Source organism: Neodiprion fabricii, chromosome 6 (assembly GCF_021155785.1).
Source record: "Neodiprion fabricii isolate iyNeoFabr1 chromosome 6, iyNeoFabr1.1, whole genome shotgun sequence".
Lineage (NCBI taxonomy): Eukaryota > Metazoa > Arthropoda > Insecta > Hymenoptera > Diprionidae > Neodiprion > Neodiprion fabricii.
In genome coordinates, this window is record NC_060244.1 from 9,863,650 (window position 1) to 9,890,478 (window position 26,829).

Sequence of the window (26,829 nt, forward strand, 5' to 3'; positions counted from 1 at the left end):
ACTTTTATGTATAAAAATATTATGCTTATAATTACTTAATTCAATAAATCAGTGGGTGAATCTGAGAGGAGCATCGTAAACGAAAGCTTCCATATCCATTCTACGTTTAAAATTGCTTCAAAAATTTTTAATACTCTAGTCGATTCGTTCGATTTTACTATAAGTTTTCTGCAACTGAAACACTTTTTTTTTATTCACGGTATCGTAGTTAAATATTTAATTTTACAACATCACGTACATCTAAGCTCTTATTTATAATACCATTATGTATTTCTTATCTTTGTGTTACCTACTCAAGAGATCTTCGTAGTTAACGAATATCCCACCTATCTCGTAGTGAAATTGTTAAATAATAGTATCGACATTTGAGTTATCAGCATCCTTAATACCACAGTTTCGGAGATATTTGACTATCCAATTTAAAGAGGGACACCCTTTGCACACAAGTAAATCGTGTGCAGTGGTGAACACTGAACTTTAGAACCGGTTACGCCTACGTGCGTGAAGAAGTGAAACGCAGTTAAATCCGTCTATCTCTCCGCAATAACCTTTGGGGGATGGTTTGTGATGTATGGAAATGAATAAAATAGGATCTGGCGAGGATGAAATATCATCCAGACTTGCGCACTACTTCATTCAAGTCTTGCAGGAGTTTACTCGATTTTGCGGAGGAAACGGAGCACGGCGCTGGAAGACGAATAATATCAAGGACTCTACGGCGGATCATTTAACGAATTAACAATTATAATCACCCATTAGTATTCCGATAGTTAGCATAAGGATTTCTAACCAGTCCGCGGGCTCGGTGATGGGCACTAAAAACTTTTGGAAAACTAGCTAAATCTTTGGGCAAAATCATCCGGCCAGAATGTTTCCCACAACTTTGATAATATCTTAATTTGTAATCGGCCGCTGAGACAGTATAATTACAAATTTAAAATACTTGTACCGAAAGCAAACAAGCTTGCGGTTATACTGGCGCTTTATCTAGACTGATTAACATCAATTACCTAATCATTCGACGCATTCGAAGGGAAAGTTTAAATCGGGATGAGAAATCCGTTGATTCACTTTTGTTTTTCGTCTTTGTCCAAAGACGAGAAACGAAATCACAATCACTGTCATGACACAAACAATTATAATAATAAATCATCGCAGCCTAGCTGATACCGAGTCGAAGGTCCATATGCTTGAAGGTGAATTCTGTTCCCGAAAAGGTGAACGGAGGGTTTAATTTTTTATCAACAACGAGAGATGAAATTTTGTTATTCCGACCCATGGAAATGAAGGATCGTCCACGAATGAAAAATTCCGAACCTTCTAGACCGATCCATTACTCCAGAGAGAGGTTGAGTAAATAATTACCTTACAGCGCCACGCAAGCAATCGAACCAAGCGTATATTTCACACGGATCTCTGCGAAATACCAGAATTATCGTGCTGTTATCGCTACGACAAGATCAAATTTTTGGACTGAAATATGACAGTAGACGGTGCAGAAAAGAAATATCGCTGTAAAATTTATAAATGACAAAGATTTCCCATCGTCGTTGTAAGTCTCGAGATTGTTGTTCCGGCAACGCCGATATCTTCTACCTTCGACGCGTGACATCTGCCTTACCATCAACCAAGTGGCGTTGTTTGTCTGCATGTACCTACGACCCGCACGAAATTCGATAACTGCCAAAATTCCTTTGCTTTATTTTACCTACAAAAGAAAAGCAGATATTTCCGAAGCGACTTCTTCGTCTCTGCAGTCGGATGATCTTTGGAGGGTTTAACCCTCAGTCCAGTTACCAAACACCGTTCGACATATCTTGTAGTTCGCGTGGAATTCAACCGTTTCGTGCAAACTTATCTCCTGCGAATTCAACCGGTTATCACGTCGAGCATTCCGCTGATATTCTGCAGCATCGAATACGACTTTCTGCTGAGCCAACTGTCGGCATTCCCTCTGCAATTCGGAGTCATTGATGACCATCTGAAAACAAACAGCGGTTGCATGGAGTCCTGCTCATGGTCAGCAGCCAGTAAAAGAAAATGAGATGAAGCGATGACCACCTACAGTATCTTTGTTTTCGCTGATTATGCACTGTTATGTAAAATGAACGTAATTAAAAAAATTTCCATCAACTTGCCATGACTCAGAACTATTACAAAAAAAAAAGTCCGTTTCCTTGTACCAAGCTCGACTGTAATATAAGATCATTATTATGAGAGTAAGAACAATTAGAAATGCATTCTTTCAACAGCGGTGTCGTTTTGAATTTTGTTTCCTTTATTATTATTACTATTGTTTGTTGTTATTATTATTGTGCTCCATTGGAGATAAAACAAGGTGCAGATCACGTTCGGTAGTTTCTATTATACACAAACAATGCAAGGTTGATTAAAATCAGATCAGTTGTTTCGCGCCAAGTCGAAACAAAACAGAATACCCTGAAATTTTTATCACTATGTTAAATATAGATTGAACAAAGGAGTAGCTTGTAATTGTCTTTGAATTTTTCACTGAGAAAACGCGCACGCGACAGCATAATGAGTCGGATTCTCGCCATTGCATCGGTGCAAGGACTTTGTCTCGGACCGTTGAGCAATACGGTTTCATATCATGAGGTGGCACCGGCCAGTTTTATCGCGATTGTGTGTTCTCGTTACTTGCTCATCCGAGTTGGCCGGGTGAAGAATGATAAGCGTTGCGCATGGCACGTTTCGAGAGTTGCACACGGCCGTGGAACGGCAAGAGGAGGGAAGGGATTGCGGTTCGATAAAAGCGACACCTTCGGCCGGTGCCACATCAGAAGCCACCGAGAAGCAAACCGACAGTGTCGCAGTTTCGTTCAGCTACAAGAGGAAAACCGAGAAACACATCAGAAATGCCGGGTCCCAACGAAAAGTGCAAAGGTGCGTAGACGTATACATTTTCCTTTATACGTGTAACCATTTTCAATAACCGTTGTAGTTTTTCGTTGAACTAAATCGCCGACCAAGTCTTTCCGCAAAGGAATTCAGCTGCAAGCATTCTTTGTTGCACTGAGAAAAGAATTTATTTCCCGGTAACAATTAACATGTATTTGAATACAGGAAAATAAATGTTTTGATATCAAATCTTAGTTCAGTCAAATAATGATCTGTAGAAATTTGTTAATAATTATTTAACAAATCATATTTGGCTCAACTAAAATTTGTGAATGATAACTAAACATTAATTCAACATATTCAAATATACGCTTGTTAACGGTGAATAAACTCTTTTCTCAGCTTACTTCATCATAATTTTCAAATTCTTAATTGATAATTATTTACGTTGTAAGATTTCCGTGAACAATCTTTGTAACCGCCTTGCAGGATATTCGGTTCAGCGATAAGAACAAACGCGCATTTATTTCGACCTGCTACCGATACACCAAACCGGAAAAAGCATAAACTTCGTTTTTTTCAGTGCAGTCGAGCGATCAAGACAATATTTGTTCGAGCGAAAGAAACACCTGTGCTAAGCAACCGATTTTGTCTGCAACTGCGTAACTACGCCTTGCAAGAACCTTTTGTCGAGTTTATTTCTGTACAAGAATTATTTGCACGATTCGATGAAACAGTATAAATTTAACGAAACTCAATCGTAATGATGTACGAATAATGCTCCCTTTATGAACGAGACTGTTCGTCACCGGATAGCGTGACTATTGATCTGTTCGCGTTTCTGGAATGTCCGGTTAACGGAATGCATACAGGATGCAGGCAATCTCTTGCGTTGAAATGATGACACGATCATCCTGTACACTGCTTTACAAACTCGCAGCATCAGGGTTGGGTACTTTTTGATTAATTATTTCCGATCTGAAATTTTATTATGATACTCTGTCTTTATGATGCCGAATATTACTAACTTTGGCTCGTAGATCTTTGAACGAGACCCGAAAAATCATTAGCCAAGTTTATTTCATTCGTATTTACCAAACTTACGACACTTTTTTCAACAGACGCAGTTTTTGATATTTTATTGTTATTTTTCAGGTGACTGCCAGGGGTCATGCAAATGTGGATCAGACTGCAAATGCTGCGATGCACCCGGAGGTAAAAAATAAAATTCATTCATCCAATGAAGTACGTCGTGAACTATTGGCGAAAATAATCACTGAAATTACCTGCCACGATTTCCTTGCATTCGATTATTTCGCGAGAACATTCCAGCACCTTACAAATTTTCAGCGAAGAGCCAGAAGCAAAGCAATTAAGTTTTTGTCGAAAATACGGTTGAATTGTGACGAATAAACGTTATAAAAGTTCTATTTCGTCGTACCAAGGCGTAAAAGAGAAACTATTGAAAATTAGATAAGATAATTTTTAAACATTCAAACATTTACGGTGGCAATATAATTTTCGTTATTATTCAGAGGTTCATAATTGCGTTTCCTTTTTATTAATTCTTACTCCCACAAATATTATACGAAATCGTGAATTTTCTCTTTTCAGACAAATGCTGCTGCAAGTCCGGCAGCGACTGCAAATGCCAGGATTGCAAATGCACATAAGTAAGAAATGAAATGTCGAGGACGGATGCCGGTTGAATTGAGAAAATGGATTTGAACATACTCGCGCTAACTCAACACAACGTAACATAGTCTTAATATGTACGTCGATATCGTCTTTACCTTTTTCATTTGTGCTTGTATTTCTGTTCGAAAAACTTCTACCAAATAATATGCTTAATTTTATTTAACTGGCCATGAATCATGTTGTCTAAACATTATACTTACTTCAACGTGATTTCACTTGAATATCACAAGTATCACAATAATAATATGTAATAAATTTATCTACCCTGAACATAATGTAAAACTAAAATAAAAGTATTCCACTAATCGAATGGTTAGTCAATAGAGAAACATCACCGTCATTGGAACCCAACAACTATGATTATTATAAGCTGATTAAAAACAATCACAGCTATGTTGACAATTGCGATACGCAATGCTAGCTTGTTGTAGATTAAGAGGAAGATAAACAAATAGGAAGGTAAGGAAGTCGTGCTGGTATAATGAACAATCGACTATCGAATAATGGCAACAACTTAACAACGATGCGAAAGATAAAACGTATGCTTACTGTAAAATTAACAGCAAGACCGATCGAACATCTCAAGTGATTTCAATGAAAGATAGGAAAACAGTATGCGGAAGCCTTGAAGGCGTCAAAGAACCGTAGCATACCTTGAAGAAATAAAAAACAACCGTGCATAAATACGTTTCTTTCAGTTTATAAATAAAAAAACCATACCCGCTCCGCCGACGATTGACTCGTGAAAGAATCCGTGTATCGAAGTCAAGATTACAGTTTTTATTCCGAGTCAAACGGGTGCCGAGCTGACCGGTAGATTACACACGAGTTCAATAACCGTACCTGACATCATTGCGCGGAATATAATGGGCCGACATAAAAAAAAATTCCTCAAGCAAACATCGTACTCGACAATGAATACAGCCATTCGGACGATAATGCCGAATGTGGAGTCACAGGGTAAATGTAACGGTATTGTTAATCAGAGAAAAGGTTAAAACTTGAAATCCGACTGACTTTCCAAGGTCCTCAATTAACCTCTGTCAAAATATTTATACACACAATTGCTTCCGGTAGAGGAATGGCTAGGTATTGGATTCGTTGATACACGTTCGTACTCCAGGCATATAGAGATTCATGGCTCTAATGAATGTCGATCGATTCTGAGCAGACGTTGGAAGATTGTACAATTTTTACGCTGACACAAGAACGCTGAAAGACTGCAATTCTGTCCGTTGAAATATGCTACACAACTGATTGTGAGAAACACAATGTACTCCTCTAGAACACCTGCCGTTCGTCTTGCCTTGCTTACATGCCGATCATGGATTGAAAGGATGCTATAATTTATGTCCACCTCATCGATCATGCTTCAATGAGAAACACCTCGGTACACTTTAATTACATGATAAAAAATTCATTATACTACTACTTTTTCACAAAAAAAAACCATAATTCTTATGTAATTCTGTTGAGCAATCACTGGTTTTATTCGTCAATAAATTCCCCACAGACCGTCTAAGTCAAATTGTGAATGAACCACAAGTTTAACATCTGAAAATTATTACGTTATCATTATGTTATACATCGCACGTGTCGAATTTTCTTCGCCAACTGACAAGCTCAAAAAATAATCTGTCTCGGACAATTTGTAGGAAATTCGTTTGCCGATAAAATTAACTACTTTTCAACTGAATCGTTCGAACTGTGAGGATCTTTACGTAAAAAAATAATGGAATGATGTGATTTCTCTGAGACTAGTGTTTATGCATAATAAAAATTGAGGGTTGAAACATTTTTTCTGAATCACAGACACTTTCTTGGATCAGATTCAACTTGCGGTTTAATGCATTTTTACTTTAGACCCTTAAATTTCCCGCCAATTCTATGTCTCGCGTAGTCGCGGATATATCCATATTATCCGCATATCTTTAGTATCGTCGACTGCTTCAAGAAACCACTTGAGCGAATTGTGTGCTAAACTTCAGTTGATAACTACGAGCAATCGATTGCTGCTGCGGTCGGCTGTGTTATCGATAAACGGGAGTCCGTGCAGAAAGCTCTTCGATATCGCCCTCAAGCTTTCGTGGCGCCGATTGCGGAATCCTCGTGGCAGCTAAGGAATTGTTAATACTTGCCCAGCGATACTGGTGATAATTCTTCGCTGAGGGTGGAGGTCAATTTTCCGAAAAACTAACGATAAGAGATCGACGGGTCGAAATCCCGAAAGTCGGAGGGTCATAAATACGAAAAATAAAAATTGAAAAGACGAATATGTAGAAATAAAATTACACCAAACAGAACTCTTGAGAATAAGAAAAATTACGAAGGGAAACGTATCGATTTGACAAAAATATCGAATACTGGAAAAGTTGAGTGTTCAAGTTCCAGAGTCGTACTTTTTAAGGAAATTCACAAACGCGGATTTTATCAAAGCAAAAGATCAAAAACTCGAGAGGTCAAAATACCGAATCTCATTTATTGAGAAGTGTGAAGGGCCAAAATAGCGAAAGCATATCGGCTAAGAGTTTCAATTAATAGATGGCGATGTTGCCTACCAGCACTATACTGGGCCCATCGGAATTTTGGTCATTCTACGTTTTGGGGACCCAAATTTTACTTGTTTTGGAACTTTTACTAACGACACATTTCTTTCGAGTCATTGACTTTTCAAAGTATTGGCCGTTCTAAATTTTTACATTCATAAATATCCATTTTCTATATCTTTACATAATGTGTTTCGTTAATTCGGAGTGCAAACTATTCTGAAAAACCTTTTTCGGATAAAGAAAACCGTTCGGATAAATGATCTTTCGATAAAACAGTTATTCGTCTGAGCGCTTTATCAAAAGTACACGATGTCAATAAAAGCGCACACCGATTGGAGTAAAATTAAACAACATCGGTGTAAATCGTTCGATTCTTGACAACAAGTAGTCGTAAAATCAACACCAAAATGGTGTGGATTTCTGTAAAATATTTTCGGTGTTATATTTAACACCGCATTTCTAATAGTGTAAAATTTTCGTATCGCTAATCTTCGGTTATTTTAGAATTCATATCTTCAAAATTTTGAGTTTTCGGCCAGTCGATTTTTTGATCTTCAGAAAATTTGACCCCCATCCAATTATTGTTTCTGCCAAAATTTGAAATTTCATTTTTCATCATTAGAAACTCTTGTAGAAAACAAATTGTCATATTTTCCAGACTTTGATGTAACGCGTTTGAAATAGGTGCTTTTATTCGAATATATGAGCAAAAAATTGTGGCACGATCAACAAACTGACAAAGACAATTCGCTGTAACGCTCAATTGTCATTTGCCCATTATATATTTTTGATAAGCCTATACCATCGAAACAGTAAATCTTCATTCTCCGGAAGACGAGTGCTAATATTTTCGAAAGCTAACGCGAACTACGGAGACAATGAATTTTTAATCACTCGACTCGTGACCATCGGTTCGCTTCTTTTTCATTTCTCTCAAAGTAGGCTAGGCGATCGAACTTTCACCACTGCAAATACACATCAAGCCACAACTAAATGTTATGCCTTATACTTTACTGCGTTATTATCCCAGTAATCTATTCCGTAGAATTGATTCGAGGCGTAATATTAAAAAAACTCAACATCGTATAGTTGTTAAAATGAAGCCGATATCCTTCGTTCTGATACGATGCCTGTCTGTATGGAGACGATTCGTCCAATGGGAGTAATTATAAAAGCGGTAAAAAAATACACGCTACAAATTTCCCGCTGTCTGTATGGGAACCACTGCGTATGATGTACACTCACATAAACATTCGATAGATTCGCAGCCATATCCGTTCGTACAGCGTTTACGAAATCAATTCAAAGGTCAATTAATAGGACGGTAAACCTGTATCTTCGTACAGCTGGAGTTCTCTTTAAGGTTTCTCTTTGCTAACCGTTACTCCCATCTTCAAAGACGATTTAATCTAAGAGGGTCAATAAGAATTAACTTGGGTTGACCGGAATAATTCAACTTCAGCCGCCTTGTGTCGACGCTCTAAAGAACGACGCATTTTCTTAAACTGAAGAAAAAAGTCAGCGAATCGAAGGAAGTTCCTACAAAAGATTTGATTGATTTTTTGATTACGCGTAGAATTCAGTACCTTTTTAATTCTGATTCAATATCCATTACTGAATAATTTTCGCCCAACCTTCCTCTATTCTTAGAATTTCAGTATATATATATTGTCATCGCCAGTGATAAGTAGATATAAATCAAAGTGATTTTTTTCAAAAACAATTCTCTCGACAAAGAAATAGATTTTCTTTCTGGAAAATTACAACAACGTGATTGAATCTGTATTTTTCAATCTATGGCCTTCTTCGACAAACACGGCTGTCAGGGTGTTATCGCATAAGCAAATAACCGTACAAATAAATCCTCGAATAAGTTTTTTTGTAAGTCAAAGTATACCCAGGTATGTGCAACAGCACAATGACGTGTTCGAGAGGATCATCGCGCGTTGCACTGCGGTCAAGTCGTTGCACACGAGACGATTATTCTCAGCCGAACGGAGAGGGGGGGTGGTCCGCAATATAAATACGATCACCGATCGCCAGATTCGTCAGACGCGGAAGTAGAGAAGTGACTCGAACGTTTGTTGGCGATTCTAAAGCGAGCCTAAATCAGCATCAACATGCCGGCACCGGGTTGCGACAAGAGCAAAGGTAATTATCTGTCCTTCTCATTCGTACGAGTTGAATCAGTTATGGAAATAGAATTTGCTTGAAGTTCGTAACGATGATGTAACTATTGATTTTTAGGGGTAATCATGATATCGCAACTTTAGAATCGTCTGAAATTCGGTGTAAACAGCGATAAAGCCAAATATTACTCATATCTGGCTTTATCAACCACTTCAAAGTCATTCCCGAGTTGCAAAACGGTGAATTTTTGTCTCGACGTTTCGTTGTTTCAACGTTATTAATTTTTGCATAGTGAAACAAACTGGTTCGCATACGTAGAACCGATTGTGAGAATACTGGAACCCGAGCTGTTCCTCGTTTTGTTATTCCATGTAGGAATACAATTCCTAAATCAGATAATGTGTTTTTGCGATAAAATATTTTCAAGATACAGAAAAGTTTCATTGAAATTATTTTATAGACTTCAACATTCGTATATCATGTTATCAATATTGTTGGAGAAAAAAATTATTCGAATAATTCGAAGAATAAAGATAATATTATGTGGGAAAATTCGAATTCAGTACGATACGTGACGGCCGAAAAAATGGCTTGTTTTAAATAAATTTTTATTTAACGACTAATAAAATAATTTCCCCTCCATCGTGACAATGATATTTCTATGAAGGGTTATCTAAAAATAATAAACAAAATCTTATCAATATCTGTACAAATGTAACTGTCGTTGGGCGTGGCTGGTTTTTCTTTCTGGATTATTTACAAAATGGTGACAATTAAGATTTTTTTTCACCATTTGACAAAGTTAACGAGTGATTGTTGTAAAGTGAATATGTTCAATTCACTCGTCGTCAATTAAAAATGAAAACGTATTCTGAACTAGCGATAGTGAACAGTGGTTAAATGGAATGGAATTGAAATAATATTGAAATTCTTTTGCAAACCTCCCGTTTACCAAATCACTAGTGAAATAAACCCTAATTAAAAAAGTATCTTCCATTCAAGGTTCGTGCCAAGGCTGCAGCTGTGGAGGCAGCTGTAAATGCAACAGCGGTGGATCAGGTACATATTGAAATTTGTTTCACTTCGTGGATTCATTTTTCAGAGATTAGACCGGGTAACGCGAAGTACTGAATCAACTATAAATATTCGATGAAAAGTTAAAAACGCGATTATTTACTTCACTATATCGACGAGCGTAAATCCGTAAGTAAGCCAACATTATACTATTATTTATTTGTATATTTGCGTGCATTTCAGGCAGCTGCAGTTGCCCACAAGGTGGAAAATGCTCCTGCACCGGATGCAAATAAACGACCCTCCGAGACGTTTTGGAACAAGATTTTTTCTCAACATGGATGCTATCACTAGGATATCGATTAAACGCAATGGCCACATTGTATAGTAAAAAAACCATATCAAAATATATTATTTGGCTAGCTGTATACAGATAATGAAGAATTATTATTCTGTGATGTTGTTTAAAAATAAATGATTAAAACCAGATAATACTCCATCGCTTCATCAAATTCTACTGTAGTTCATTGCAGTATGATTGATAAAAGCTCACAGCTTCACGTGATCATTTATATGGAATAATTATGGATAATTTTCTCTAATTTTATTGCAATTATAAAACTAAGGAGTATTCCCATAGTTGCAGAAGAAAATAGTTTAATGCCCTATCAAGTTTTTTGTTATATTTGTTTGGTAAATAATTGTATTAATAATTGAATGTTTAATTGCACACATTACGCTGCAATTTGCCTATTACATGTATAATCCCCCAAAAAGCACCTCTGGTGCAAAAACCTTTTGCCAAGTACATTAAAAATCTGCTCTCATCCTTTACCAACAAAGATTCAAATCACATATTAGTTCCAAGTCTGTTAATTCACAATAAAAGCATGATCGACACTTAATCCTTAGCTTTCACGTTACTCTGGAATCACACTGCTGCCACACTGGGATCAGACTGATCTTAGACTATGAATAAAAAACAAAGTAACTCGTGAACAATAACAATGATGAAAATTGAGAAAAAAAAATTAAATTAGTACTTGAAACTTGGCAGGCCTCTTTCAAGGCATGATGCATACATAAAACGATAATGATAAAATTTATTTATTCCTCAAGGTAATTTTCTGAAAATTTAATTTTTTTCTGGCTTTTCATCACTGCATGAGTTATTATATATTGAGTATTAACGATCGCAGATTATCCATGGAAAGTGTCAATCGTTAAAAAAATCTTACTAGTCCAGATGGCAGCGATCAATTGTCACTTATACACCGTGTAATTGTTGATTCGTGGAAAAACGAACTAATAGAGTCGCTTCAATTATTTGAGCATGCATGGCTGTAACGTTGAATTCTGGTTTTCAAATTTTACAAACGCCGTATTCTGTCAATCGGTAAAAACATCTTCTCAGGTTGAATAATATTCCAGTAAATGTCAAAGAATTCATTCGGGACGCAAATAAGGCACCGGATGCAATCACAACTTAACTCGAGTTAAGTTTTAACAACAAAAAATGCGTACAAAGTATTCAATCAGTTGCATCTCGGTACAGGCATTGATAACTGAACTTAATTCATAGCAGATTGTTGTCTAGAGGTTCAGACTATACATGAACGTTATTACGAAAATCAAAATAGTGTAATAACTACTACCTAAATTACTGGCATCTTTAGTTTCCTTCACGCAGATGCCTCCGAGATTTTCGTCAAGAACGAATTCTGGTTTTTCGTCGTCACGGAGTTGACGACAAAACGAAGCCGATCGAAGGATTTCCAAACGCTTATTATCGCCGCGCTTTAACTTGTATCTCTTTAATCATACCGCGCACTTTAACGACACAAAAAAACCTATTATTATCTGCCCGCGACATGCCGATTATAACAGATCAATGCTTGATTGAACAACGCACTTAAAAAACTGATTTTCAACTTTTTTTATCACCTCCCCGAATGCAGCAGCGAATCGTTGTTGATAACTTTGAATTTACGCCTGACGCCGCTACCGACGACAACTTCACGCATCGTTGTTTGCGCATGCGCACAAGTGGCGTCACGTGGGGGAGCAAATAACAGAAGCAAATGTAAACTTGAATCAACGAGTGGCTAGCATTCTTTGATTCACCGCTTATGTTCTTGTATCATATTCACAACGAATAATTTGTCTTCAAAAGATGATGTGACGATTTTAAGGACGCTGGGTGTCTCGTATATTGAAGTAATACAAATATGTTTGAAGGCGAAGATTTCGATCTGGCCGATCTGGACGAGGTAACTAACCCCAAATTTATTAAATTTCACATGAAATTTTGCACACTCGCGCAATTCAGTCTAATTCTACTTCACTTGATTAATAATCTTACGCATTTTCTTTACACTCCGAGTACTTCAATGCTACCCATATTTATTAACAATGACAGAAAAATTACGACTGAAATTCGGATAAGAAGCTAGGAGTTAATAAATGCTTCTTATAATACAGTTTTCAATGGTTTTATTTATTATACGTATTCTTTTCACTCCTCTCTCACCAAATGTTTTTCCGATAATGGCTGTCGTCAAACCTTGGCTAATAATGTTTTCAATTCTAGGACTTCCTAAACGACGCATCGCAGAAAGTACGAGAAAACCAATCTGAAGCCACATCCGATAAGAAAACAATCAGTTTCAAAAGATTCAAGAGTGACGAATATATTCCAGTGGATGGAAAGTCTGAAACTACTGAATTTGCAACAACCAGTACCAGTGTCGTTGGGGAGGATAAGACGGATAGGACAAGCTTGCTACTTGAAAGACTCAAACAGCGCAGAAATGTAGCCTCGGATAGAAATACACAGCGGAACACAGCTGGCGCTGATAGCCAAACTTTACGTTCAGAAAAATCAAATTTGTTCAAAGAACCACTGTCGCATCAGACAAACACTGACTCTAAACTGAACTCAATTTTAGAAAGACTTGGGAAGGCCAACCCAAAAAGCAGTAGATCCGGGAGTTTGTTTAGCTCTGTAGAAAGATCTAAACTTACCAATACCAATAACTTTGACACGGTAAACAGTTTCAAATCGAGACTACCTGATACTGCTGTAAAATCTCCAATGAAATTGGGTAAACCGAGTTACAACAAGCACGTCACTTTGGTTAGAAAATTTCCAGGACCTGCCGGCCTACTACCAGATTCATCAAGCGAAACAATTGCACCGTTTATCTCTGATTCGGCTCATCTCGAAAATAACAATGATAGTATAGATAACATGAAAGCAGTCGACGACAACACATCTGTTTTCTCAGAATATTGCTCACAGAACACCACGAATTTATTCTCCGAAGGCGCATGGCAATTACTACTGAGCGATTTGACTGAGGGTTTTTTCGACAATCATGAAATATCAACTATAAAAAAGAAGCTTTTGGCTAATTCGTATAAAAACTGTAAAATACCATTTCTAGCAGGGGTGGTACAACGGGTTGACTTTAGTCGACCAGATCCTTTGGTAGTTTTGAGGGATTGCACCGGTACCATCGAAGGAACGATATCCAAAGACATTTTAGTCAAATATCCTTACTTCGTAGACATTGGTACTGTCCTGTTTTTGGGCAATATTCCATTCCTGACTGTAGGAACTTACCTGAAAAAACATCACTTCATTGTTATGCTGAAAAATGTTATAAACGTGTATACAAAGAAGGCTAAAACTTTCACGACGTTGGAAATGAATGCTAGATTAGAAAGTTTGAAAAATCAAAATCATTTCTTGAAATCTGTTGATAACCGAGCATTCAACAGTTTATGCTCTTCAAATTCTAATATAGGAAGTAGATTGTATAATGATCGTGCAAAGACATTTGAAAAATCGAATCCACAATCTTATTTCAGCAACTTGAGAAATGGCACTAATCCTGATGACAGCTTAAATTATACTGCCAAGCACAGAAATAACAATGTTAGACAATCAGTAGAAACAAGCTATTTTTCAGCTGTTACAAAAAAACAAATAAATTCAGAGGATGCGAAAAATTCGACAAGTAATTGCGAAAATCCACCTTATTTAGATAATGAGGAAAGTTCTCACACGATGAAAGAACATCAAATTTCTTCTAAGTGTACTATTAACAAAAATGTCAAGTTTGCCTTCGAGTCTACAGACTTCGATGATGAATTTTCTGCTTCATTTCTTGATATTGATGACGAACTGGTTTCGCAAGCTATGACAAATATTGATTCAGTTGCTCATGAAGAAATCGAAACAAAAAGTACAATTTCAAATGAACAGCATACAGATGGATCGAAAACAACTTCTGTACAGTGTGTTACTGTGCAGTCAAGTGCCAACTCAACTAGAGAAACTGAATCTGTTCCAAAAGCTTTCAGCTCATGTATTGATAATCTAGACAAATCTGTAACAAACAGCGAAAAAGTAACAGCTTTTTCAACAGTTAATGGAAAATTAAACGCCTCCAAAGTTTCTGAGACTAAGCTCAAATTAGCCATGTTTAGAAGCAATGATGACTTGACTCCACCCGATTATCAAAATATAGATATTATTTCAATTCAAAACGATAACATAAGAAAATTTCAAGAAAAAAATCCGGAACGAGATAAACCAACTTCCACATCTAACTTTACATCCGGTATAGCAGATGATTCGGACGAAGAATTTCTTTCTCAACTGGACGTGGAATCTATTGTTTCTCGCTACAACAAACTGAGTAACGTGAACTAATAAAATGGAGACTTGATGAATTATGTCAGAAACCTTTGCAAATAATGATGATGGCCTAAATTCTATATTATGTACACAAGCTATTACAGACATCTGGAATGATTATTGTTAAAGATGACTGTAAACTCATCCTGAATGCAGGAAGCCTTACCAAATTGTGATACTAGAAAAATAAATACCACGTAGGTTACTTTCATATTAATATTATGCCTTTGTGTACAGGTTTTTCATACAACTAGCTTTTATTTATTCCTTCAATTTCAGATGAATCTGTTCTGTGGTATGAAATAGTTCGATTATTTGTAATCATAGCTATAGTATTATAATAAGCTTATTATTCTGAGAATGAAAATAAGTAGATACATTCGCAAGAAAAAAAAACAATGAAACCTAAATCCATGTCAAAAACAGCGCAAAAAGTCTAATCAAATAAAATGACGTAAAATTTATAATCGAACAGCACTAACGGATTAACCAACCCACATACAATCTATTCATGTATGACAGATATTGTCATCTGTCTTATACTGATTTAATTTTTGAGTGAAATATTGTTAACGAATGAAAGGATAAGTGATCAAAGTGTTGAAGGATCAGTACAATATCGAATTTTAAAAGAGGCGAAAATCTATTTCAGAGAATTTTAAAATGTAGAAAGTAGAAGTACAGACAGGTCAAATTGTATAGAATTATGCGAATAAATAGAAATAAATAAATCGAAAACGTAGAATCCTCAGAATTCAAAGAAATTTGGGTTTTCAAAGTATATTTTTAAGCAATAATTCTTTTCTTCGATGTATTTTTTTTATGGAAACCGCAAAACAGTCGAAATGGGGCAAGTTGTCGCGAAATTATTGTCACAACTTGCCCCAACCCGCGATTTTGTTTAAAAATGTTCACATCTTGCTGACCTGCTAATCAAATATCAAATAAAAGGTCAAGAATCACCTTTCCGATTATCTTACTGCGAAATATTCCAAGGCAGCCAAGAAAATGAGAAAAAAAACATATTTAGAAGCTGGAAAATAATTACTTACCACGTTCAACTTCACTTTTTCAATCATTGCGAGGCCGCGTATGATGCGATATTCTAATAAACAACATTCATTTTTTTTCAAACAGTTGAACTACACTTCAATCTACAGCGCCGCCATTCCGACATCTAGCGGCAGAGATATGAATCTTGTGTCACTATCCCCGATCTCCGTACATACATACCACACATAAATACAGCAGAGCGTCAATTATCCGAACCTCAGTTATCCGAAACGGCAATTATCCAAAAAATTATTTAGTTTCTGGTTCTTCGAATAACAGGCCGAGTTTCCGTGGTAAAACAGGAAAATTGTGGACTTTTTTCCAAAGAAGTAAACCAAATATGTGCATACACTTGCCACTTACAAAAATATATCAATATTAGTATAGACACTTGTTTTTCAATACATACATTTTATACACGATTATCCGAATGCTTCGCGATCCCAATTAGTTTGGAGAATCGACGCTCTACTGTACATGCATAAATGCATATATACGCACACACAGCTATTCATTTGAAAATGATTGGAGATTATTCCTTAAACTTCAAAACGTGGAAATCTAGTGAAGATTCAACTTTTCGTTTTCGGGATGATTACAATAACTTCCGTTTTTTCTCTGAAAATAGAGAAACGGGAAGTTGGAATAATAATTAAAATATTTTGATTTTGATGAAAATTGATACTCCGAAGGTCCTTCGGGTTCCGTGATTTCGAATCTAAAGTCAGATTTACCAAATTCTGACTATTATTATTATTATTATTCCAGCCCGAAGCGATGAGGTTGAAAATGAATAGTTTAAAGGCAAGCTCATGGTTCGCCGAAACCCGCTTGTTATCAATGGTATATGGGGCATTCCACGCCAATCGGTAAACAAAAATGTTTTCAAAATGAAACATTTTCACGCATTATTCAGAATGAGACCTCGTTGTTTTCTATTTTTTTACCTGTTCAAAGTCTACTATCAAAAATTTGAAGCAAGTCATGAGTGTATTGTAGAACCAGAGAAGAAATTAAAAAATGAGTAATCAAATCGGATATGCGGTATTTACTATAATAAATTTTTTAACAGGTATACGAAAATATAAATACCGATTAAAAAAACAGTAAAAATGATTTAAAATATAGAAAAAACGAAGTCCCACTCTGAATCTTGCGTAAAAATGTTTTATTTCAGAAACCAAAAGTTTTTTTCTTGTTTGAGTTTTTTTGAGATGGGTTTAAAAAATCATACGGTAAAGACGTGGTGAAATTAAAAAACGTCGTGGTCAACCGTTTACTGAGTTGACGAGGAATGCCCCATATATATATACATTAGAGTAGTACCAAGGGCTAGAAGCATAGCGCAGTTATTACATAGCAAGCTAGTTTCTCTTTTCGCGCAATGGTTCAGCCGAATGAACTAATCGTAAGCCGAGTGTCTTCTAGGGCGTGAACTTGAATCGCTGTATCAAGTTCCCGCATCCGTTGACGTGAAGATTAAAATATCACGGATATCCGTAGTCGTTCATTAGTCAAGATCAAGGGGAAACCGGTCTTTATAAATTCTGCCGTGGATGGTGGTCCATGATTGAAAAGTTTCATGTAACACGAGCGCCACTTCAATTATCAAATTTACATTTCAAATTGTCAGCGTAAATATAGAGACGTAAATGGCCAATTGACATATGCGTACGAACGTATTATCCACATATAAACCCGCGCAAAATTCGACGTGTAGACGCGCCTTGCACTCTGTGATAACGAAAGAGTGATTTTCATGTACATACGCGTGGTCAATATTGCGTAAGAGATCGCGTCGGAACGATGAATTTAAAGCTACTCTTTTTCTTCGAACAGGGATAATAATTTTTAAGAACTCAATTTTTTTATTCTTTGCTTAATATATAATTTAGGATATGAATGCGAAAGATTGTCCCAATTCGAATTGAAGATAATTCGGCATTCTGTTCGAAGATAACGAGACAAGCGTACTGCGATACCTACATCGGGACATCGTTTAACTCCGGGATTTCCTTTTACGATATGAATTTATGCTGACATGACAATGAGTGTGAGTGCTGATATTTGTAATTCCCCGCAAATATGCAGAAATGAGCTGCACACGTCTCATTGAAATGTAGTAAAAATTCTTTCGATAAAAGTTTCACCGTCCATCGATAAAATTAATGTTTGTAAAACATTGTTCTCAATTGAAATTGCTACAGTCAAGCCAGCAAAGGATGGGTTTATCCTAATTTTGATAGCGATGATTCGAATTTTAGCTGGTTCTATTATCGTGGTATTAATATTTCCTTCTCTCTATATTTAATTCCGCCAACATCTTTGAAATAAGTATAAAACTAAGTTATGACTTATCTTTTTCGTCGGAAAATAGTTATTTCAAAATTGAAGTGTTTCAAAATGTTGACAAGCCACAGTTTTGCATTAATTTGCTATAGCAATACGTCGGCTAAATAATTTTCTCATTGACAAAGCTATACGTATACTGATAATATCCAGTATATTGTAATATTATATCCGCAATTCCGCCGACAATTTTCGTGTACAATTGTCCAGCAGTTCTCGCGATCTGCATGCTTTCCTGGCCGTGGATAAAGTGCAGCGAGCAACGAGCCGCGACTAGCTATTCGCTATCATTTCGCCACGTACGTACGAAGCTGACTTATTGGTAGGCAATTAAGTGCCAAAGTTGAGCCAAACGAATCACTCTTCGCAATTGCATAGATGTATTTTCAAATGAAACGTGCATCCAGTTTGTTTCATTGATCTCGTGCGAAAACGAGAACATTTCTTTAGTCGTAATTTTTCCTTCTGGGGAGTTCTAATAAATAAATCCTAGTGGGAACCAATTGCTCGTCGAAGAATTTATTAATTAACCAAGGACAAATTTTATCTGATCCGTGTAACCGAACGGACTTTTGAACGTGGTAATTTATGTCTTTATTGTCAAATTAACCGATGTGAAACGAACACCGTTAAGCAATTTTTTCTCACCGTTCTAACATCCAGTACTACGATATTCTTTTCGCAATTCCCATGCTGTCGACCCTCATAATTCTTGAGATCCTCAACGTCCGCCAGATTTACGGTCGTTAATTTAGTGTCGGTTGCATATTATTACACGTGATACCTGCATATATAATTCCTAAGCTCATAATTGCGACTCCCTACTTCTTGCTGTGCGATTCCATCAATGATGCAACGCTCTGCAATATCCGCAATGATTTAGCAATTACCGCTATGTGTAATAGAGTTCTGTAAAAAAAAAACCTTATACATGAAGAATAGAGCATAGGTATATTGTAAGCTCTGTAATTCGTGCCGTACGTGTCGTAGAAACACAAAAACATGACTGGCTTTTGATATTGTTACCAGAATTGCCGACATGCTACAAAAACGGTTATACCAGTATGGTTTTATCCTGTGTTTCAAGCCCGCAAGATATGTCGATTTGGTGCGCCATCATCGAAAACTCAGGGTCAGCGGTGAATACAGATATACAAGCCTTTCCTTGTTTATGAATTTAGGATCCAACTTTTATTACTTTTGTCGCGATACCGGGAAATGGTTGCGCATTTCTGTAACATGAAATGTAGAAAAATATGAAAGTGTGATTGCGGTTAGTTGATAATTATCAACTGCGGCATAACTCCAATTCAAACGACAGAAACAATAAAGTGATATGGTAAAAGTAATCTTATTTGCTATTCGTGCGAGTTTTACGCATCAGCAGCAAGTTGTACCTTCCTGTCTGCGTTATCAGCTCGGCATACCACGAGGTCCATAATTTAGAGGACATTACAATGGAATTATATACGCCAAGCTTGCGAGGTACGGATGTCTGGTGCAAATTTTTTTCTACGTTACAGCGATAAAATAACGATCGTTGCACTCAATCTGCAGTCTGGAATCTCCGTAAATCGGGTTCACCTGTGCACTCTAGCACCGACAGATACACGGATTCTGTGCATCGCAGGTGTGATACAGATAACGCAGACGCATGCAGTATTGAAATGATAGCGTGTCGTCCGATATTCGAGTGTAAGTGCGTTGGGAATTAGTGCTCTGTTTGTACGACAGGTAGAAACGTACGCTCCGCGCAATGCCGTTCAAACACCATGATCATGTCGATCCTGCACTTATGCCTCGCTATACATACTAGCGTGAAATAAGCTGATTTGTATTCCTGTTAGACACGGTTACCATCGAGATTTCACTTTCAAAGCTTCATTGTCACCAAGTCGAACACAAGGTTGGATCAGCTTACGTGTTCACGGGAAGTTTGGAACCAAGGTCACTTGATATTCAGTAGCGAACTTATCGGTTACCTCACTTGTCGCATCGACCATCCGGCATATCTTCCAAAAGTGAATAGCGGTTAACCGCATAACGGTCTCGGATTGTGCTTTTCCATAAGTATTGTACGGATCGTTTGGACTTACTTATGAACACTGAGCACCGGTGTGTATGCCTGTATCTGGACAAGTGATGGCCTCAATTTTCCTCATATTGGCCTGGATCAAGCCCCTGCGACACATTGACGTCAGTGGTAATTCGCCGATTTATGAGTCTATCGGATACGCCTGGAACGCTAGATCATTCCCCAACGCTTTACGCCAATGACGGGATCTATTAGGGTATTAGATCAACCTTGGCGAGCCCTGATTTCGTTCGGGGGATATCTGTACCCTGCACCTACCTCGCTTAATCATCACGGATGACAATTTGCTCGCAGGCATATATGTGCAGAAATATATTCGCTGCGAAATGTCTGAAAATATTTGCACATTATTCTCGCCGTTCATCTTTTCATGCGTCAATTTCGTTTCTCGCAGACACTCGAGAGACTCCTCGCCACCTGGCACACTTCAACTTTTCAACAAACCCAACGACATGTCAGCTGTTTCGTACTCGATCATACTTCAACCGCACCTCGGTCCAGTTGGCTCTCCCCTGTCTACCAAAGTGCCAAAATTTGAATGGAGGCACATTAAGTACACTTAAAATTTATACTACTTAATCGCTTGTGGAAAAAACCGTTCTTATCCCCTGACAGGCGAGCAATTCCCCTGTGAGTCTATGCGCGATCACTCGATTTTCACATCGAATTCAAATAACGGAGTGAAAACTTGGTGCTCACCTTTTTTTTGCAATCTGAGTAAAAAATTTATAGCGGAGAACACGCTTCCGACGTTTCATAAGCAAAACCATGGCTGCAAGGCAATTTCTACGTGGCTGACCACGTCGATTTAACTTTACCTTAATTCCAATGTTCCGCTGAAAATGATTGCGTACTTTCATATTTTACACTTGCATCACTTGTTCATGGCTTGCTGTTACCGAAGCGATAGAATTCTTCATAATTACCTTGTCAAATGGCGAATAACATTACCATTATCAGACCGAGGCGGGCTTATGTTGCATTATATGATTCTGTTGAGAATTACAGTCTGCCGGTCGCATAATACTTAATTGTGCTGTTATATTGAACCTAAGGTCATTTAAGAAGTTTTCAACGCGATAAAAAATCCTTATCCATTGGTGCATCTGAAAGTATTTATTGAAGGTTGCAAAAAATTTATACAAAAAAATGTTGTGATCATTTCGCCGTAGTGAATTGTTGCAAAACCGATTACGAAGCAAGTAAATGTCCAGCTTGAATGATTATTGGCATCGCTCGCTCGCCTTGGCGTTTAAATATGCGAGTTCTGCGCTAATTAATTCCTAAGTCAAAACGATGAATCGAGTTTTACTATCAAGTTCTCAACGGGAACGATGAATGATATTGAAATTTTATTTACGCACATTTTTCTGTCACAGAGTTGTACAACCAATCTCTAAGCATGCGCCAGTGTTCGGTCTACATGGCTGTCAAATCGAGCAAGGACGCTCGAATATTTCGATATTCAAAAAATAATACTCGGTTTAGTGCTTTATCAACCGGCGTGAATTTTTAAATGAAGGTTTTAGAAACGCAATTGATTATGTACCAAGAATTTCGTCACGTGTCTTCAGACAAGTTAGGCGTTCGAGTATAGGAGTTAAATACAGAGTTACTACCTTTCATTTTATATTCTCTCGAGCTTTCTTCACTAACAACTTATCCTCAATCCAATCTCACAATCAAATTTGTCCTCTCAACGCAGATCTTGATTAATAGTACGATGCTGAATATTGTAATATAATACGAAGTGAAATTGCCACACGTGGAACACGGGCATTCACCCATGAACATACGTCAAGTGTTTTTACCGACTCGCATCCCGCGAGTTCGAGTGGCAAGTGGAAGCAAATAGCTGTCTCATACCCGGAAGGGAATCCAATGTTGCCAATGAACTTACGAAATAATCGCACATGGTGTACACCCGTCACAGTTTCAGGCGCATGATATTTCAATTTCATTTCCTTATTTTTATAACGTTCCTCGCAAGCGTCAGGCCGTTTATTAAATGCAAAAGGATAGCGGGCGTCTTTTTATTCATTCCTGAACCTCTCTCTTTTTTATCATCGATAAGCACAAGGAAATCGAAACGAATTGGCTTAACTTCTGAACGCTTCAAAGCTTGTCGCAATTGTTGAAGTAACCTCATACAACTGCTTAGTTTTTTACCAGAAATGTACAAAATATACGTTTCGTGCAACACCCGGTACACGTCAATGTTTCGATCCTGTATACGTTGTATTTTGGTGCTCTGCCTGTACTACTTACGTGGTAAAGAATATTTGGGCTCCTTTTAAACGTAAGTCTTACACTTTACAACTTACATTACGTTAATTTATACTTGATCGCTATAATTAGTTGGCTTAAGGACACGGGTCACTTGCGACTGGAAACCAGTCGAGCGGGAATGGCGTCCATGTTTTAAAACTTCCGTAATGTCATACTTAGTTGCATACAGTTACGTAGAATTATACCGCAGTTTTTCCCTGTTAAAATTAGGTGTGATATGATTAAACATAACTATTGTTCGACCAAAACACAATTTTCAACCGCAACCGAAGCCGAAACTTGTGTGGTTAAGTTAAAATTTAGTTTAATTTTCATTACACCCTGAAATCTAGTGTTTTCCCTACCTTTTTAACAGATTATTCTATTAGATTAAATAATTGACTTCAATTAGTTAGGAAGCCACTTTATTTTCGGAACGCAACGTAGCTGCAAAATTAATTTCGAACATCCTCGACGACACGAGCGCTAGTTTTGGCCAATTTTTCGCCAACACCAGCATTTTTGACCGAAACTGGCCAAAACCGAAACCGAAACCTCGTTCGGTCTTTTCACTGTCTGCACTTTTATAATATCAAATAAAACTTCGCATCAATATACATAATTTTGCCGTATCAATTTACGTAATTTTGCAACGATTTATTTTTCTTGCGTACTTTCTGAAGCTAATTTTAGATTGCTGGTGTGACAATGAACATCACTTACGTACATACATACATTGACGTACGACAGCATAACATACGGCGATAAATACGACTGAATAGTAGATATATGCCTTATATATTCACATGCAGATATCCCATGACTCACTTCGTTACGGTATAAAAAATTAGGTTTTTTCCAAAATGATTTCACTACGACTTATTAATTATACCTACTTATTCCCATAATATATTTTCCATCGTGATTATTTCAAAATGAGATACAATTATACGGAACATAATTGTAATTTAATCTGTAACAGGATCAACAAACGTTGGTTCAACAATGCATTATAGTTGATATTGAAATATTTTAGAATGTGTGAGAAACGTGTTTTCTCGAAAACCTTATAAACGTAGAAATATGACATCCGTAAATTTTATCCACGATATTCGGCAGGTCTTCAGAGTCAACGCTGCGAACGATGTCTTCGCGTGTAATTATTTTACGAACTCTTCCAGCTGTGGCGAGTTGACTTTACCAAAATAGCGCAGAAGGAACGGTAAATATATATCTATATCCATTAAGTTACATATTTAATTATCTAATATTTCTTTTGTTGATTTTTCAGTTTTTTTTGCTGTGTTATGTCATTACGAGTTAACGACCCCTTATTATACGCAGAGATATATATATATATCTCTGCGTATATTATATATATTATATATAATATATATTAGTTGAACAATTATCGGAAAGTTTGTAACAGAGCTAAATAGCATCGGAAACTATAATCCGTTCACATGTCATTTACAACGGAATTTTAAAAAAAACGTTGAAACGTAAACGGGGTATCGATATGCTGGAAGTAATTGTCTACAATTTTCAGTCTTTTCATTTATAATTAGAAGCAAATGCCTTACAGCAGCTACATGCAAATTATCTTGTCTTATATCACATCACGGTCACAGAGATTATCGCAGGGCAAAATGTTACATGTTTTAAACTTTTTCATCTACTTGGTCCCAAGTCTTGAGATTTTTAGGCCAAACAAATATAAGCAATTAGACACGTGTGTCAGAAATGTTTTGCTCGACAGTTGGAACTATTAAAACATAACTACACCCGCTCTTCACTCGTGATAACTGCAATTTATTGTTATTATCTTGTAGACTCTTCTCACTTTACATGTTACTGAAAGAGAATCGTAAGCCATGCTGGTATGTTCAGTACTCGTCGAATCATTTTGAAATCCGTTGATGTACTTTTCCTCATTTGCGGATCCAGCTTAACACGTTAGTAAACGAAGAATCTGTCAAGATTGCGGTGAAAGATTTTTCCTGTACACGTAATAAACGTCGATGATAATTACATGGAAGATCTGTCCTACCATGAGATAAGATTGGATCTTGTTTAGAGGGTGATTAATCGATCAACGAAGAAACGTACAATATTATTTTTCACCAGGAATTTAGTCATTTCCGAAAGTCAAAGTGGACGACTGGTTATCGGTCGTCCTATTTGTCGCGGTCAAATGCTTTTAGCTGTCACGAAACGAACAGCCATACACCCATACGGAGTAACGATTCGTCCGCATCGCGACACACGCTGAACCTCTACAAGCAAGCACACAGACACACACAAACACGCGCAAGCACACATTCGCAATGCCACGGGAAAACCAAAGAGTGGGGCTGATTTGAGATGACAGTTAAACAGTTTGGAGAACAGTTTGAAATGTCAGTTTTACGCGGTCTTCCAAGCGCGACAGGAGCACCAGTTTGACTTTGAATTCGCTACCGCTGTCAACTCTCCTCGGACGCATTTTCAACGCTTTCACAAGTCAAAAAAACGCTCGTATCACCGGCACCGTGCATCGTCCTTTCACCAGTGGAGCAAACAACACGTTTTGAAAGGCGAAAGGCACGCGCGAAATTCGCACAAAATATAATTGAATCGAATTGCAATTGTGTCCGAAGTGTATAAAAATTGTTTGCATTTTTCGGCCGGTTCGCCACTAATTGCAATTGCCAAATCCCCAGAAATTTAATCAGGAATGAAAAGAGTGAACGTGACAAAAATCTCCGAACAGTTGGCCTATCCTTGTTGCAAAGGATATTATTAGCCAAGAAGAAATAGGATTACGAACGACGATCACTAATTCTCGTACGCGTAAGTAAGTACTGTCAGAATTTGTACACTTTTCGAATATATAAACGTGTGGCAATTCGAGTGTATCGGAAAAAAAAAATCTTCCTTGCTTCCAACGATCGTCAGACACTAAACAAACGTACCTGTATCGAACGTCTGCAACACCAACCGCGAAGCGTTTTACGAATCCACGAAATGTAAACACGTGCGGTACAAGTGGTTGTAATATACAATTTTTACGATCACTGAAAGAGTGATAAGACGCGTGTACCACGTTCCACCCCGCCACACTTCGATAAGTCCAATCTTCCATTCGCGGCTCAAGGCATTGGCTTCAAGGCTCGACGCCTCTCTTGACCTCCCGTAGCCACCGTAAGGATCGTTGTCCGCATATTCGAAATGGGTCAAAATCCGTGGTTCGCCAAAGAATTAAACGCGTCGGCCGAGACGCGATGCATTTCGCAATTGAGATGCATGCATGTGGCTCGGTGTTGCACAAGGAAAGCGTGTTTCCAGTGGGAGTGCACGCATCGGGTTTGTTGTGCAATCCGAGGTCCCCGACTGTGCGACTCGCGGGAACTCCCATCGGTGATTAATCCCATTGAACCTCGTCGGGAATCGTGACTGACACTCGCGATCGTGTAGCTGGATAACGGAGGACCCTTTGTAGAATCGCGGTGTGACACACGTGTCGTACAGGGTGATCCATCTGTGACGGAAACTTGTTTATCGAGGATACGTCGTCCCGTTGAGTCGCGATTTCCATGCGGTAGAATGATAAACAGACGCGAGATTTCACGGACCAAGAATCGTCGGAAAATTGATATGAATTGATAACCATTCGTTGAATCCCGGATGAAGAGATTGACGTTTTCCTCCGAGGCGTCACGCCTTAGAATTATACCGAGCTTAGGGTCTGATCGGACAAGGTACGGGACAAACCCCGTTGGTTACCAGTAACCGGATTAACGAGCAGGACGAGTGATAACAGCTGGCTGCTCGGTACAGTGGACGTGGTTGGATATGTATAAGAGAACATGTGATAACACGGAATGGTGTCTTGGTCTCTCTGCAATCACGTTTCGCGCAAGTTAGTTGTTCAAGTTGTGGCATACAATAATCGTAGACGCGGAAAGATAAACTCCTCTATAGTTGGCGGTAATCGAGGTGTCGATTAATCTTTTGTCACACTAATACGAATTTTTTTGGTACATGTAATACCGGGATCTTTTGCCACATGATTTCGCGTGATAAGATCTGAAAGATTTTTATAATCGATTCGTGTATTGTTATATTTT

At 37.6% G+C, this 26,829-nt stretch overlaps 1 protein-coding gene and 3 long non-coding RNA genes across 5 annotated transcripts; 3 read left to right on the top strand and 1 right to left on the bottom strand.

Annotated features, from left to right (window-relative positions):
- Positions 1-26,780, bottom strand: LOC124184212. 2 transcript variants are annotated; one of them, XR_006871142.1, is made up of 3 exons: positions 25,675-26,780; positions 13,688-13,875; positions 1-1,981 (listed from the first exon to the last, which is right to left on the bottom strand). It is a non-coding gene; the product is annotated as an uncharacterized LOC124184212 (long non-coding RNA). The 2 variants fall into 2 exon arrangements; XR_006871143.1 differs by lacking the exon at positions 25,675-26,780 and adding an exon at positions 16,008-16,065.
- On the top strand, positions 2,659-4,862 carry LOC124184211. The gene is made up of 4 exons (XR_006871141.1): positions 2,659-2,670; positions 2,805-2,904; positions 4,015-4,074; positions 4,474-4,862. It is a non-coding gene; the product is annotated as an uncharacterized LOC124184211 (long non-coding RNA).
- Positions 9,122-10,742, top strand: LOC124184210. Its single transcript, XR_006871140.1, has 3 exons — positions 9,122-9,257; positions 10,239-10,295; positions 10,494-10,742. It is a non-coding gene; the product is annotated as an uncharacterized LOC124184210 (long non-coding RNA).
- Positions 12,305-15,172, top strand: LOC124184203. Its single transcript, XM_046573628.1, has 2 exons — positions 12,305-12,520; positions 12,841-15,172. The coding sequence occupies exons 1-2, from the start codon at positions 12,479-12,481 to the stop codon at positions 14,968-14,970; spliced, it is 2,172 nt and encodes a 723-aa protein (XP_046429584.1). The 5' UTR covers positions 12,305-12,478; the 3' UTR covers positions 14,971-15,172.
- Positions 26,781-26,829: the final 49 nt, after the last annotated feature.

Bases quoted from the DNA above. Each gene is read 5' to 3' on its own strand.
- LOC124184203 (XM_046573628.1), top strand. From the start codon at position 12,479: ATGTTTGAAGGCGAAGATTTCGATCTGGCCGATCTGGACGAG. The intron at 12,521-12,840 runs GTAACTAACCCC...TTTCAATTCTAG, and splicing joins ATCTGGCCGATCTGGACGAG to GACTTCCTAAACGACGCATC.